This window comes from Terrapene carolina, unplaced genomic scaffold (genome assembly GCF_002925995.2).
Source record: "Terrapene carolina triunguis isolate 2854851 unplaced genomic scaffold, T_m_triunguis-2.0 Scaffold195, whole genome shotgun sequence".
Lineage (NCBI taxonomy): Eukaryota > Metazoa > Chordata > Testudines > Emydidae > Terrapene > Terrapene triunguis.
In genome coordinates, this window is record NW_020664546.1 from 867,350 (window position 1) to 884,361 (window position 17,012).

The 17,012-nt window shown below is 44.4% G+C and overlaps 1 protein-coding gene across 2 annotated transcripts in view; it reads left to right on the top strand.

Annotated features, from left to right (window-relative positions):
• Positions 1-17,012, top strand: part of KLHL12 (kelch like family member 12) — an 88,088-nt gene that overhangs the window by 10,208 nt on the left and 60,868 nt on the right. For both annotated transcript variants that reach the window (XM_026655099.2, XM_024192823.3), the window contains exon 3: positions 20-237. In XM_026655099.2, the coding sequence (XP_026510884.1) occupies positions 20-237 (218 nt within the window). The remainder of the gene's footprint in view (positions 1-19; positions 238-17,012) is intronic.

Consider the following 17,012-nt stretch of genomic DNA (forward strand, 5'->3'; position numbering starts at 1 on the left):
ACTCATCTTATTTCCATAGGTGTGAAGCAGGCTTGTTGTGAGTTCTTGGAAAGCCAGCTGGATCCGTCAAACTGTTTGGGCATCCGAGATTTTGCTGAGACACACAACTGCGTTGATCTAATGCAGGCAGCAGAGGTCTTCAGCCAGAAACACTTCCCAGAGGTGGTTCAGCATGAAGAGTTCATCCTCTTAAATCAGGAAGAGGTGGAAAAGCTCATCAAATGTGATGAAATTCAGGTAAAGGTAGCAGGAGTTGTTGTGCAAATCAGTGAGAGCAAAATACTGCTTGAAAGAAAAGCAAATCACGGTATGTCTCGCCCACTTCCCTTTCCCCCCCCCCACATTGGTTAGCTCATAATACTCTTGGAGTGGCTATCTCAGGCAGGATCTGAATGCTCTACTGACATCTACTTCTTACTGAATCAGCTGCATATTCTGAAACTGACGGGTAGAGTGTAACCTCCCCTCTACAGCAAGGTAGCTGTCATTGGAACATGGAGAATGAAACATTGGTTACTTTATTGGTTACTAACTGTTATGAAAAGACGAGTACTACAAACTGGAACCAAATTAGTTACGATCAAGGAGAAAGGCTAAGACACAACAGCCATGGGAGATATTTCTCTTTGGTATAGAACAGAAATCGTGAATGCTGGCCTGGGCTTGACACTTGGTGATCAGTTGGGTTAAAAGTTGCAGTGAAAGCAAAAATAGTTACAATGGGATATATTTATTAGGCATCAGGTTATGCTTAGGCCAGTGTTGATTGTTGATAGGATAGTGTTTGTGGATTCTGCTTTCATCTCCAGTGCGTTCTGTACAGACAGGAAATATCTCACTCTTCTAGTTTCGCTGGCATTCATGGGAGTGAAACCCATGAAGCTATACCCCAACATAGTAGACACTTATGAAGCTGGTTTACATTAACTTTAGAAGTTCTGGAACAGAACAAATTTAGAGCAAATTAAAAAACACCCTGTCATTTGTATTGCTATTCTGTAGGCATCACTAATAAAATGGTGATTTTAAATTAATTGAAAGCTTCTTAATCCAGCTGCATTTTGTGAGGTGTGCTTGGCCAGCCCAATGTTGGGTAACGTCCTCTGCGGATGTGAAGTCCGAGCTCTTCTTCCTTGTCTCCCTTTGCTCGTAGTCTTTAAGGCCAGAAGGGACCATTATGATCATCTAGTCTGATTTCCTGCATATCACAGGCCACAGATCCTCATCCATCCACACCTGCAATAGGGCCATAACCTCTGGCTGAGTTACTGAAGTCCTCAAATCTTGATTTAAAAACTTCAAGTTACAGAGAATCCATCGGTTACTCAAATCATCCAGTGACCTGTGCCCCACACTACAGAGGAAGGTGAAAAAACCCCCAGGGTTACTGCCAATTTGACCTGGAGCGGGTGGGGGGAGAATTCCTTCTCAACCCCAAATATGGTGATCAGGTAGACCCTGAGCATGTGGGTGAGACCCACCAACCAACCTCCTGGGAAAGAATTCTTTGTAATAACTCTGAGCCTTCCCCATCTAGTGTCCATCTCTGGCTACTGAAGATATTTGTTAATAACAGTGGCAGATGGTCCATATGCCATTGTAGGCTACCTCATTGTATCATCCTCTACATAAATTTATCAGACTCAGTCTTGAAAGAGGTTAGGTTTTTGCCCTCACTACTCTTCTTTGAAGGCTGTTCCAGAACTTCACTCCTCTGATGGTTAGAAACCTTGGTTTCAAGCCTAAACTTGTTGATGGGCAGTGTATATCCCTTTGTTTTTGTTTTTGTGCCATCATTGGGCCTTAAGCACCAGGGAGAGAGAGAAGTTAAGTTATCCCTCTGATAGCAATTATATCTCCCTCTGCCTTCCTCCTTAAGTCTTCTCTTATAAAGTTGGTTTTACTTTCCTCTGATCATCCTAATAGCCCTTCTCTGCACCTGTTCCAGTTTGAATTCATCTTTCTTGTACATAGAAGACCAGAATTGCACACAGTTTTCCAGATGAGGTCTCACCAGTGCCTTGTATAATGGCAATGACACTTCCCTGTCTCACCTGATGCATCCTAGGATTGTGTTAGCCTTTTTCATGGCTGCATCACATTGGTGGTTCATAGTCATCCTGTGATTAACCAGTCCATCCAGGTCTTTCTCCTGCTCTGTCGCTTGCAACTGATAAGTCCTCAGCTTTTAGCAAAAACTCGTGTTATTAATCCCTAAATGCATGATCTTGCACCCTCCACTATTAAATTTCATCCCATTTCTATTCCTTCAGCTTCAAGGTTGTCCAAATCTTGTATGATATTCCGGTCCTCCAACTTTGTGTCATCTGCCAAATTTATTAGTACACTCCCACTTTTTGTGTCAAGGTCATTAATGAAAATGATAAATAAGGTTGGTCCCAAGACTGATCCTTGAGATGTACCACTTGTACTCTCTCTCCAGCCCGATAGTTCACTTTTCAGTATGACCTGTTGTAGTTTCCCCTTTAACCAGTTTCTTACCCACCTTTCGATTCTTGTATTAATCCTCATCTTCACCAATTTAACTAATAATTACCCACATGGAACTGTATCAAATGCTTTACTGAAATCCAGTTAGCTTAGATCTACTGCTTTTTCTTTGTCTAGATTAAAAGTCCTATGTCAAAGAAAGAGATCAGGTTGGGTCTAGCACAATCTGCAGGGGAGGGATAGCTCAGTGGTTTGAGCATTGGCTTGCTTAAAACCAGGGTCGTGAGTTCAATCCTTGAGGAGGCCACTTAGGGATCTGGGGCAAAATCAGTACTTGGTCCTGCTAGTGAAGGCAAGGGGCTGGACTTGATGACTTTTCAGGGTCCCTTCCAGTTCTATGAGATAGGTATATCTCCATATATTATTATATTATTATTACCTTTTGTAAAACCATGTTGTATTTTATACAAATTACCATTTATCTCTGTCTTTAATTATGCTCTCTTTCAGAATTTGTCCTAACAATCTGCCTACAACTGAGGTCAAACTACTGGGCTTGTAGTTTCCCAGATCACTTCCCCCCCCCCCCCCCCTTTCTTAAATATAGGTACAATAGTTGCAATTACCTAGTCATAAGGTATGAATCCTGAGTTTATGGATTTGTTAAAAATCTTTGCAACTGGGCTTTCAATTTCATGTGCGAGTTCCTTTAATATTCTTGGATGGAGATTATCCCGGCCTCCCGATTTGGTCCCATTAAGCAGTCTGAGTTTGGCTTCCACCTCATATGTGGTAATTTCGACTTCCATTTCCTTGTGGCCATTAGCCACCTGGCCGCTCCCCCCAAGATTCCCATTAGCTTTATTGAAAACTGAGGCAAAGTATTCATTTAGCTGTTGGGCCATACCTAGATTATCTTTAATCTTTATGCTGGATTCCCCCTTCTTTTGTTGTTTTCTTTTTATTTATATGGCGAAAGAACCTTTTATAATTGGTTTTAATTTCCTTTGCAAGATCCAGCTCTGCTTGGCTTTTGGCAGTTCCCACTTTATTCCTACAATTCCAGACTTCCAGGAGGTAGCTTTCCTTGCTAATCCATCCCTTCTTCCATGCCTTGTAGGCTTTCTGCTTTCTCTTAGTAATCTGTTTGAGATGTTTGGTCTGCAACCCTTCCCTATGAGTTTTTTTTCCCCTTTGCTTGGGATGCAAGTTACAGATGGTTTCTGCAACTTCGACTTAAAATAGTTCCAAGCCTCCTTCACGTTTGCTGTTGTATACATCAGCTCTGGTCAGAGGGGAGAGCTTACAGATATTTTGGCTCCAAAAGCAGTGGAGACTTTCATGTTAATTTATTTGCAGAAAATGCTCCTAATAGCATTTACTACCCAGTATTTTTGGTTGACCTAGAGAGCTCTCTTTGGTTCTTATGCAGAGCATCTTTTTCTCCATTTCCTGAAGGAGCTATCAGACATTCCAAAAACAATTTGTGTTGGTGCCCAGTGTCTTATTTCAGAAAGAAATTAAAGACCTAACTGTATATCAGTCGTTCGTTGTATGCTGCTCAGCAGCATTAGGAGTGCATGCACCATCCCCATGAATGTGGGATTTTTCCACCTAGATGAGCAGTAAACTGCAGGAGTGTATAGGGGATCTGTGATCTTCAGGAATTTAGAACCAGATTTACAGTCCCGCAAACTTAGCCTTTATTTTTTTGAGGGTTTATTGGTTGCCTGAAACCTGGCAAATAATTGGTCTCAAGTTTTGTGGGAAAATGGATTCTTTTTCATAAGTTAAAATAAGTAAAACATTCCCCTGTGTAAGAAACTCTGGTGTGTGTTACTTTTAATAGAAAGGTTTACTTATGTAGCTTAATACATTGATACCAACAGTTACAAGATTGAAAGGGGCAATATTTGTGCGAAATGACTCTGCATTAACTGGACCAATGTGTCAGATGCCTCTGCCTCCTCTCACTGTGTTACAGGACTGGCCCACCTGCTCCAGTAAAGATTTTGAACTCTACAGTGGGTTTTGTGGCCTTAAATTATAATGAAAGAAAACACAGAAAAGTTAAATATGAAAAAATGAATTAAAATAACGTTGAAGGGCTGGCTTAAATTCACTACTGCGGGAAATTCATAATTAATGTTTAAAGAGCCCAGCTGAGATTGGGACCTCATTGTGCTGGGCACTGCACAGGCAAAGATTAAGAGACAGTCCCTGCCCTAAAGATCGTAGAGTCTAACTAAACCAAACATGGTGTGGGGGGAGTGGCAGAACTCATCAGCAGAGTGACAGGTGGCAAACGGCATGGTAATGCCACAATATCTTTTAAACTCTTTTGAGGGAAGATTTTAAGCGAAACAGAAAAGGAGGGAGAAGAGTCACTGAAGACAGAGAGGCAAATGGTGTAAGAGAGGGGAGATAAGGGAGAGAGATGGGAAGGGAGGAGGCTAGAGTGAGGCAGAGGTGAATTGACCATGTGGGGGAAGCAATCAGCAGAGGGGAGAGACTGCTCAGTAAAGCTGTGAAACAGTCTGATAACATCAGGAGTCCCTGCTGTAGCCACTATCATGTCAGCCTGGGCTGTCCTTAGGCATACGCGCGGCTGCATAGAAATTTGGGGCACCAATGGGTCTTAGTGTCCATCCTCCAGCCTCTTCCTATCCCTGTTCTGACCCTACCTGCAGGCTCCCACAGCTGGCTGCTGCTCCCTCGTGACTCTTACTCCAAGAGGGGAGCTAGTAACTTAACACGGCTGCTACTCTGAAACTTAAAAGTGAAAAAGCCTTCCAGCCTGCCAGACCTATTAGCACAACATTGAAACTGTTAAAGAGCTATTCAAGTGGTAATGAGGCCATTTAACAGGCATTTGCCAACCCCTAAGTATATACTGTCAGTTTCAGAATTTACTGACACAAACAGTTGTGCATCACTGTAATATTTACTCAGAACATGTTAGTCTACAGAACCTTAGTTTAAAATTTGCTTTAAAAATATTTCATTAGTGAGTTGGTGTAACAACGTTGCCTCTGGCGGGACACAACTGAGAGTATCAGTTCAGGACAAATTGCTTAGAACAGGGCAGTCACAGCCCCAGGCTGGTGATTCTTCACCTCTAAGGCACACCAAACCAGCCAAACAGAGAGGACTTCCGTCTCACCCCACTGGCTAACCTTAAGTCATACAAGCAATTCCCTTAAGACACTCCAGTTTCCCAGTATCACCACCAGTGCCACTCACTATGGGGATGAATGGTTATGAAAACCAATACCCCAGTAAAAGAAAAAAAGTTCTCCCGATCCCAAAGGACCAAGCCCCAGACCAGGTCAATATACCAGTCAGATCTTACCCACAAATCATTCTGTTGCCAATCCTTTAGAATCTAAAGGTTTATTCATAAAAAGAAAGAAATATAGATGAGAGCTAGAATTGGTTAAATGAAATCAATTACATACAGTAATGACAGTTCTTGGTTCAGGCTTGTAGCAGTGATGGAATAAACTGCAGGTTTAAATCAAGTCTCTGGAGTACATCCACAGTTGGGATGGGTCATTCAGTCCTTTGTTCAGAGCTTCATTTTCTAGCAAGGTTCCTTCAGAAGTAAGAAGCAAGATTGAAGACAAGATGGAGGAGATGCAGCAGCCTTTTATAGTCTCTTGCTATGTAGCCTTTGCTTTCTTTGTTCCAAAACAAGCTATCCAGCACATGACACGGAAAAAACTCAAGAGTTCTGTCCATAGGCATGTCCCTGCATGCCTTACTGAGTCACAAGGTGGATCTGTCTTCTCTCAATGGGTCAGTTGTATAGCTGATGGTCCTTAATGGGCCATCAAGCAGGCGAGGCAGTGCTGATGCCAAATTGTCAAAAGCACAGCACAAGTTTGAAATACAGACAGTATAGAGCCACTACTTATAACTTTAAATACAAAAATGATACATGCATACACATAGCATAATCATAACCAGAAAACCATAACCTTGTCTTAGACACCTTATTTGACCCCCCTTTATACAAGATTTGGTGCCACTACAGGACCTTGGTTGCAACAATGATCTATACCGTCCCAGTTCATGTCAATAACGTCACAGTTGGTGAAGATTATAAAATCACATCTCTAAAAAATCCTTGCATAGATTTTTAGATGCACAATCATCTTTAGCCTTAAATGCTTGGATCTTCAGACATACAGTTTTTTAAATAAATCCTTCAAAAGACCATTCTTCTCTAAAATACATATTTGTAAAAGAAAAAAAAAACTTGCTTCCAAAGTCTTCCCGTCCTTTGTCCATCCCTTTCTCCCTTCACCCCCTCTCCGCCCCTGTTGAAGAGAGCCTTTAAAGGGATAACACCCCTTTCCTTCCAGATAGCTGGATAAAGAGTTTCCCTTTCTTTACTTCTGACTATCTGATGAACTAGTTTTAAGAGAACCCTCCAGCAAAATCAGTACCTAGTAAGATATATAATCCTTTGTTATGCCTAAAATCTTTGGAAACGTATTTTTTTAAAGTTGGTGAAACTTCATAAACATGTTTATTGTTATGGAGATCACACAAAGTAAATTAGCGTTCCCTTTTTCTAAAAGCAATGAACATTGTTATGAACACAATAAACCTCTGTTACTGATTAATTTAAAATAATGTCTTTGTTTCAGTGAGTTAAATATGTAGTAATCTGGAATGATTATGAAGGCTTAAGAGTACATTTAAAATATAAAATCAGCTTAGAAATACTGATGAAGAAAATGTAAAACAGAGAAGAGCTGCATCATGTATTCCATAATATTTAATGTTGTATTCAGCAAGACAGCTGACTCACCCTTACGACAAAGTTTTTTGTAAATAAATCTCTGACAAACTTCAGGGTATATAAAAAAAAACCTGTGACTGACATTTTTAATTCCTAAATTTAGTGCTTTTAATTAAGTACCTTCTGCATATCTAGTCTTCACCTTCTGGCATGCAGTGGAAAACATGCCCCATTTTCTTTAGAAAGAAATTACAGAAGAGTGTGGTGGTTTTTTTGTTCATTTGGGTTCAGGGATTTGGCTGGAAAGGGGTGAGCGGGGAGGGGGAGGGAAGAGAGGAGGGAGACAGTGGGGAGAGGGTGGGGCCTGGGCAGAGTGGGGGCGGGATCTGAGGCAGAGCTGGAGTGGAGTATGGGCAGGGCCACAGGCAGAAGAAGTGGGCTGAGGAGCTAGCCTCCCCAAGCGGCAGCTTCACCCACCCGCCCATGACAGCAGGTAAGAGCGGGTCAGCTCCTGGACACCCAGTGCGCACTGCAGTCTCCTTAGGCAGGGGCCATATTCAGAGCCGAATGCGCCAGCGCCGCACATTCTATATGAGGGAGTGGGTACAGGGCTCTCTGGGGGGAACTGTGACTCTCCGCCACCGTGAGGCGGGCCGGGTGGCTCGGTATCCTTGCTGCCTTGTGTTCCTCCCCCCCGCTCCCTCCCCGGGCTGTGAGCCCAGGCTGCCATCGGGTATAGGGGCACCAGTTTACTAATACTACGTAGTGCCCCATAAATCCTAAGGATGGCCCTGATGTCAGCAGCTCTGTCTTGGAACTTCTATCTTCCCCACACCTACATGGTTGTGGGGCTGGGTGGTTCCACATAGGTCTCAGTGGAGGAGGAGTCTCCTCTGCATAGCTCTTGCCCAAAGGGTGCTTTGGGTGGAGGAATAACCCTGACTGGGTCCCCAAGGTTTGCCTGTTTGTAGAAATGCAAAACCAGGAAGGACCAAGTTAGTGCTGATTACTGGTTAGATAGTGAAGGTGAGTCCGTGACAGAAATGATGAAACAACTTGAGAAACTAAATTGCACTATGTCACCAGATCAGGATGGTGCTGAAAGAAGCTTAATTAAAAGAAGCCACTCTCCAGTTGACTCGCTGTTAACATTAACTGAATTGTGTTCGTCTAGCCTGACCTTGTGTATAACATAGGCCATAAAACTTCCCCCCAAAAAATTCTTAGTATCTTTTAGAAAAACATCCAACCTCAATTTAAAAATTGCCAGTGATGGAGAATCCACCATGACCATTGGTAAATTGTTCTGATGGTTAATTATGCTGACTGTTGAAAAATACATGCCTTATTTTCTGTCTGAATTTTTAGACTCTCAGAATACCAGAGTTAGAAGGGACCTCAGGAGGTCATCTAGTCCAACCCCCTGTTCAAAGTAGGACCAATTCCCAGACAGATTTTTTCCCCAGATCCCTAAATGGCCCCCTCAAGGATTGAACTCACAACCCTGGATTTAGCAGGCCAATGCTCAAACCACTGAGCTATCCAACCCCAATCTAGCACAATCTGCAGGGGAGGGATAGCCATTTAATTTCTAGCCATTGGCTTGATCTCTTTCTCTGCTAGATTGAAGAGCCCGTTATTTGTTACCCATGTAGGTACTTACAGGCTGTGATCAAGTCACTCCTTAACCTTCTTTTTGTTAAGCTAAATAGATTGAGTTCCTTGAGTCTATTACTGTAAGGCATGTTTCCTAATCCGTTAATCATTCTTGTGGTTCTTATCTGAACCCCCTTCAGTTTCAGTATCCTTCTTTCTGTGGGCACCAGAACTGGAAACAGTATTCCAGCAGCAGTCACATCAGTGCCAAGTATAGAGGTAAAATAACCATTCTACTCCTACTCAAGATTTCCCTGTTTATGCATCCACGGATTGTATTAGCCCAGGAGTCTCAAACTCAAATTACCTTAGGGCCAGTGCCAGTCCTCAAATCCTCCCAGCAGGCCAATAATGTCACTGAAGATTGTGTTCATGCCACCTCCCAGCCTGTTTCCTATCTTTTTCCCTCACTCCCTTGGCCTCATGCTGCCCCGGCTGACTCTGCCCGGCGATTAGTGACGCTGCCTCCATGGCTGACCTTGCCCAGCGACTAGTGATGGTATCTCTGTCCCTCTCCCACAGCCAATGGGAGCTGGGGGGGGGGGAAATGGCGTCTGCAGCTGACAGCCGGCAGCGTGGCTGCATTGTTCTCTCCTCCGCGGCTTCACCAGCAACAGCAGGGATAGGGAACCGCTTGCAGGGAGCCGAGCTGCCTGAGTTGAATGACATCAGGATGGAGCAATGTTGTGAATCTCTTCTGCCCGCTTCCCTCCTGCCCCCCCGGGCCACGAGGGCCGGATGAAAGAACTTTTTAAAAAGTTTCCATGGGCCGCAGTGGGGAGGTTCTCGGGCCACAGATGGCCTGCGGGCCGGGACTTTGAGACCCCTGTATTAGCTGCTTTAGCCTTAGAGTTACACTAGGAGCATATGTTCTTCTTCAAGTGGTTGCTCATGTGCATTCCAATAGGTGTGTGTGTGTGCGGCATGCATGATCGTCGGAAGGTTTTTCCCCTAGCGATACCCGTTGGGTTGGCCGTGGAGACCCCTGGAATGGCGCCTTTATGGCAGTGTATATAGGTCCCTGCCGACCCGCCGCCTGCTCAGTTCCTTCTTACCGCCAGTGATGGTCATTGGAGCAGCTCAGTCTCTTTCATTCGCAAGTGCCTATCTAGTGGTTCCCTTTTCTTAGTTGTTAGTTCGTTATATAGTAGTTTGTAGTTAGTTGGACTTACTTTGGGGGGCTTCCGCCCCACTCTAGCTTCCTCAGGCACCGTGGCGTGCCTTGGTCTCAGGGGTTTAAGGCATGTGAGAGGTGTGCGAAACCTATGCCCACAGGCGATCCGCATGTTGCCTGTCTCAAGTGCCTAGGAGAAGGCCATCAGACAGATAAGTGCCCAATTTTCAGGAGTTTCAAACCCAGGACTAAGAGCGGGACTATCGTTTGAAGCTCCTCCTGATGGAGTCGGCCCTCCGTCCACGGCCGGCACCAGAAGCGGCACCGGAATCATCGGTAATATCAGAACCCAAGACCTATGGCCCCACACAGAACTATCGCTGCATATCAACGTGAGGGAGCTGAGGGTGGTTCGTCTGGCATGCCAAGCGTTCCAGGCCCGCCTGCAGGATGCACGTGTGTCAGTGCTGACGGACAACACTGCAGCGATGTTCTATATAAACAACAGGGTGGTGCTCGCTCCTCTCCCCTGTGCCAGGAAGCCCTCGAGCTGTGGGATTTTTGTATCGCCCACTCAATACACCTAGAGGCATCCCATCTTCGGGGAGCGCAAAACGAACTAGTCAATTGCCTCAGCCATTCATTTCACGGTCACGAATGGTCCCTCAGGCTCTCCCCACATAGACCTGTTCGCAACGCGGAGCAACAGGAAATGCCAGCAGTTTTGTCCTTTCCTGAACCACAGCCCAGGCTCCATCGCGGACGCCTTTCACTTTACATGGATGAGTCACCTGCTGTATGCGTTCCCGCCCTTCCCTCTCATACACAATGTCCTCCTCAAGACTCGCAGGGGCGGGGCTTCCTTGATCCTCATAGCGCCAGTGTGGCCCCGCCAGCACTGGTTCACCATGTTGATGAACCTCTCACTGGACAGGCCAGCGGCGCTTCCTGTATGCCCGATCCTAATCACACAGGACCATGGCTGTCTGCAACACCCAAATCTGGAGTCCCTCCACCTCACAGCGTGGAAACTCCATGGCTGAACTCTTGAGCTTCAATGTTCGGACCCAGTGAGGGAGGTCCTGCTGGGAAGTAGGAAACCCTCCACTCAAGCCACGTACCTGGCAAAGTGGAAGTGTTTTTCCATCTGGTCTCGACAAAGAGGAACCGAACCGCAGCTAGCGTCAATTCCCCTTGTTTTGGACTACCTGTTATACCTTACGCAGCAGGGGTTAGCAATATCATTTCTCAGGGTACACCTTGCTTCCATTTCGGCTTTTCACCCAGGGGCAGCGGGTGGGTCAGTCTTCGGTAAGCCCATGGTGGGCAGGTTTATCAAGAGCTTAGACAGACTTTATCCCCAGGTACGACGGCCCGTTTCCCAGTGGGACCTTAACCTAGTCCTATTCGCACTCATGGGGCCCCCTTTCGAGCCCATGGCAACCTGCCCTCTGTCCTACCTCTCCTGGAAGGTGGCCTTTCTGGTGGTCATAACCTCGGCCAGAAGGATATCAGCGCTCAGAGCGCGGATATCCGAGCTCAGAGCGCTGACTTCTGAGCCCCCCACACGGTATTTTATAAAGACAAGGTGCAGCTGTGCCCTCACCCTGCGTTTCTGCCAAAGGTAGTCTCCCAGTTCCATGTGAACCAAGACATATTTTTACCTGTGGTCTTCCCTAAGCCTCATGCCAGTAACAGAGAGTGCATGTTCCAGTCCCTGGATGTTAGGCGTGCCCTAGCATTCTACATTGAGCGACAAAGCCATTTCGTAAGTCACCGCAGCTCTTCATTGCAATCGCAGAAAGGATGAGGGGGCTCCCGATCTCGTCCGAGCGCATTTCATCATGGATCACGTCCTGTATCAGGACTTGCTATGACCTGGCAAAATTTTCAGCCCCTCCGCTTACGACGCACTCCACGAGAGCGCAGGTGTAGTCCACAGCGTTCCTGACGTAGGTCCCTATCCAGGACATATGCAAGGCAGCAACATGATCTTCCATCCACACCTTCACGTCACACTACGCCATTACCCAGCAGGTGAGGGATGATGCAGCCTTTGGCAGGGCAGGCCTGCACTCAGCAACCAGGTGAACTCCAACCCCTCCCCCAGGGAAACTGCTTGGAAGTCACCTAGTGGAATGCACATGAGCAATCACTCGAAGAAGAAAAAATGGTTACCTACCTCTCGTAATTGTTCTTCGAGATGTGTTGCTCATGTCCATTCCAATTCCTGCCCGACTCCCCTCTGTCGGAATGTTCTAGCAAGAAGGAACTGAGCAGGAGGCGGGTCAGCAGGGACCTATATACACTGCCATAAAAGCGCCACTCCAGGGGTCTCCACAGCCGACCTGATGGGTACCGCTAGGAGAAAAACCTTCAGATGATCATGCACGCAGTGCGCGCACACACCTATTGGAATGGACATGAGCAACACATCTCGAAGAACAACAGTTACGAGAGACAGGTAACCGTTTCAAAAGATGATTATCATGACCCCCAAATCTGCTTGAGTCATTACTTCCAAGGATAGAGTCCCCATCCTATAAGTATGGCCCACAGTCTTTGTTCCTATATGTATACATTCACATTTAGCCATATTAAAATGCATGTTGTTTGCTTGCACCCAGCTTACCAAGTGATCTAGATTGTACAGTATTAGTGACCTGTCCTCTTCATTATTTACCACTCTCCCAATTTTTGTGTTATCTGCAAACTTTATAAGTGATGATTTTGTGGAATTCTGGAGCTGGTCATCGGAGAGATAGGAAGTCAGAGAGGAGGTCTGGCGGTTTGTAACCACTAGGGAAAATGATCTTGAATGTTTGTGGATCAAAGTTCTAACAGATAAAACACAACATGGGGTATTAGTTGGTGTCTGCTACAGACCCATAATTCACACTAGGGAACAGAATGGTGCTCTCCTTATGAATCTATCCAGATCTAATGCATCCAAGGGTGCTGAGGGAGTTGGCTGATGTGATTCCAGAGCCATTGGCTATTATCTTTGAAAATTTGTGGCAATCGGGGGAGGTCCCAGACGATTAGAAAAAGGCAAATATAGCACCCATATTTAAAAAAGGGAAGAAAGAGAACGTGGGGAGCTACAGACCAGTCAGCCTCACTTCAGTCCCTGGCAAAATCATGGAGCAGGTCCTCAAGGAATCCATTTTGAAGCACTTGGAGAGAAAGATCAGGAACAGTCAACATGGGTTCACCAAGTGCAAGTCATGCCTGACCAACCTGATTGCCTTCTATGATGAGATAACTTGCTCTGTGGATATGGGGAAAGCGGTGGATGTGATATATCTTGACTTTAGCAAAGTTTTGATACGGTCTCCCACAGTATTCTTGCCAGCAATTTAAAGAAGTATGGATTGGATGAATGGACTATAAGGTGGATAGAAAGCGGGCTGGATTGTTGGGCTCAACGGGTAGTGATCAACGGCTCAATGTCTAGTTGGCAGCTGTATCTATTTGGCGCTGGTGAGGCCACATCTGGAGTATTGTGTCCAGTTTTGATCCCCCCACTACAGAAGGGATGTGGACAAATTGGAGAGAGTCCAGCAGAGGGCAACGAAAATGATTAAGGGGCTGGGGCACATGACTTATGAGGAGAGGCTGAGGGAACTGGGGTTATTTAGTCTGCGGAAGAGAAGAGTGAGGGGGGATTTGATAGCAGCCTTCAACTACCTGAAGTGGGGTTCCAAAGAGGATGGAGCTAGACTGTTCTCAGTGGTGGCAGATGACAGAGCAAGGAGCAGTGGTCTCAAGTTGCAGTGGGGGAGGTCTAGGTTGGATATTAGGAAACACTATTTCACTAGGAGGGTGGTGAAGCACTGGAATGGGTTACCTAGGGAGGTGGTGGAATCTCCATCCTTAGAGGTTTTTAAGGCCCGGCTTGACAAAGCCCTGGCTGGGATGATTTAATTGGTGTTGGTCTTGCTTTGAGCAAGGGATTGGACTAGATGACCTTCTGAGGTCTCTTCCAACCCTAATATTCTATTCTATGATTCTATCTATAATGTGTAGGAGAAAACGCTGTATGATCATGTGGGACTTCAGTTTGAGTGACATCTGCTGGAAGTCTCATGCTGTCAATACTGAAACATCTTTGGAATTTCTAAACATTATAGTTGTCAATATCCTAACTCAAAAAGTGTTGCAGCCAACACGGGGGAATTCTTTGTTAGACCTTGTCTTGTCTTGATAGATAAAGAGGAACTGATCATAGAACTAAAAATAAATGGGTACCTTAAGTACAAGTGATCATAAGTTCATCACATTTATAATTAAAGATTAAAGTTCAAACCAGTAAAATACACACGCGCGTGCACGCACACACACTCTTAGTGTTTTAATAGGGTCAAGTTTACAAAGTTGAAAATATTTATAAGATATGTCAGCTGGGAGGAAGAATTTAATCAGAAAAATATAAATGATAATTGGGAATCATTTAAGAACACATTACAGGATGCCCCAAAAACTAAAATCCTATAACTGAGGAAGAAGGCCATGCTGGTTAAAAAACTGACCTGGTTTAGAGATGAAGTAAAGACAGCTTTTAAAAAATAAATGTATAACCAATGGAAGAAAGGGGAAATTTGCTAATCACAATATGAGAGGTCAAGTCCTGACATCGATGGAAAACTGTTTAAGAAAAAGGAAGCAAAGTACAAGAAAAAGTGCCAATTTTTGTCATGATGCAAGGTTAATAGTGGGGTGCCATGCGGATCAGCACTAGGACTAGTATGCTGTATATTTATGCTCCAAAGGAGGAGGTGACAGCGAGATGACAGAACGTATTGACCTAACATTTTTGGTTTGTCAACACTAGCGAGGATTATGAGGAATTCCAGAAGGACCCAGCCAAATTAACTCAACCCAACTCATGGCTATGCAACGAGAAATGAAGTTCAGTATGGGGAATTACTAGGTAACATTCACTGGAAAGAACAGTTCAGGCTCTGTATGCATGCTGCTGGCTTCTGAATTAGTTATGTCTTCAGTAGGTGCCAAGAGAAAATCTTGATATCTGTGCGCAGCTCAGTGAAGATGTGCTCAGTGTATAGTAGCCACCAAAACATCGAATGTCATGTTAGAGTTTATCAAGGCAGTGATAGAAAATACTATGGAAAACATTATATTGGAGTGACATTTCCCAGGGTACAATCTGGACTGCTGAACCACTATGTCCCCTTAAATCTCCAACCTGGGGTGCCTTTTACACTGCTGTGACAACAAACCACTCCTGATCCTGCTCACACACAGCCTCTATCATGCAAAATCACTCCCAGCTGAATTACATGAATGCTCAAACCAGCCACTCATGAATTTCATACAGGGCGACGCCAGCAAACTCCCAGTCCCAGACTTGTCCCCAGAAGTGTGCATCTTGTACTGTCCAGTTCTCTTCTTCTGCACAATACAAGCTCATAGAAAGTCCATCATTTCATCAATGGAAAATGATATACCCTGTTATCTCAAACACTTTAATCCAAATACACACTGTTTTAGGTAAAACAATAAAAAAAGTTTATTAACTACAGAAGGATAGATTTGAAATGATTGCAAGTAATGAGGCATAAAAGTCAGAATTGGTTACAAAGAAAATAAAAGGTAAAATGCAAACTGATATCTAATTTAACAAGCAAAGTGAATTGAAAAGCAAAAGGTTTTCTCACCGCAAGCTTACAGCTGGCTGGATTGCTTCAGCCAGGACCTTCCCTGAGTTTAATGATGCTTCCTTTGTCTTTCAGACATTGTTGGTGTCGTGAATAGAGATGAAGGGAGAGAGGTGATTTGGGAGCCTCTTTTTCTCATTCTTGTACCCTTCTCCCCTCTTGGAGGATCACCCCCAGCTGGGGTTCAGGTGACAGTCAAGCTGTTTGCACAGAAAACCCCCAACTGTTCCATTGCCAGTATGTAAAGTTCTCTCTCACACCCTTCTTCCTGCCAAAGAATGGCCATGTAACCAGATGATAGCCCATGATAATCTATTTGATTATGCTGATACCTGGCCGGGACATCAGTGTGTCTTTTGTCTCTAAAAAGCTGGTTTGGGCCTGCTTTTCTAACTTTGGAACGTGTCACAGCAATGTTATACAGTAGAATCGTATAACCTTACAGACAATGTTGATACACAGATTTTACCAGAACAATAATGTTCAGCACATTGAGTTTTGAAATGAGAACTCACAAGGCATACTTTGTATAAAATTTATCATGGTCTTGTAAAAAGGATAAATATAGGGGTACAGTCTGTCACAATGGGCTATTACAGAAACTTGAGGGCAGGTTCTCACCTGGAACGTTATGTTCAGTTTTGCTCATCACAAATCAAGCAGAGAAATAATTAATAGAAAAGGTCTACAGAAGAAGAAGAAGAAAACTGATAATCTATCACAGAACATTCAATTCAATAAGAGCTGAAAAAAGGCTACCATTACTTAGTTTTCAGAGTAGGTGGGAAAAAAGAGAAATGCTCACTACTGTAAAGAACTTCTAGTTATCCATTCCCAATAATACAAGCATAAAAGGCCATTCAGAATTAAAAACTGGCAAATTTAAAATTGATGCAGTGGAAGAATTGTCTTACACAATTAACCTGTAGAGTGCACTGCTGCAAGAAACTATTGAAATAAATCACTTCAGGCTTGGCTTGAAAATGTAACAGACACCTACTAGCTGGACAACTATATCTACCAACCAGAAAATATTTCTGTCTTTCTCTTTATCTAATGCCTGCTAACAGACACCTTAATAAGAAATTAGCAAACAAAATCTCTGTATAGTGAATCATAGAATATCAGGGTTGGAAGAGACCTCAGGAGGTCATCTAGTCCAACCACCGGCTCAAAGCAGGACCAGTCCCCAACTAAATCATCCCAGCCAGGGCTTTGTCAAGCCTGACCTTAAAAACCTCTAAGGAAGGAGATTCCACCACCTCCCTAGGTAACCCATTCCAGTGCTTCACCACCCTCCTAGTGAAAAAGTTTTTCCTAATATCCAACCTAAACCTCCCCCACTGCAACTTGAGACCAT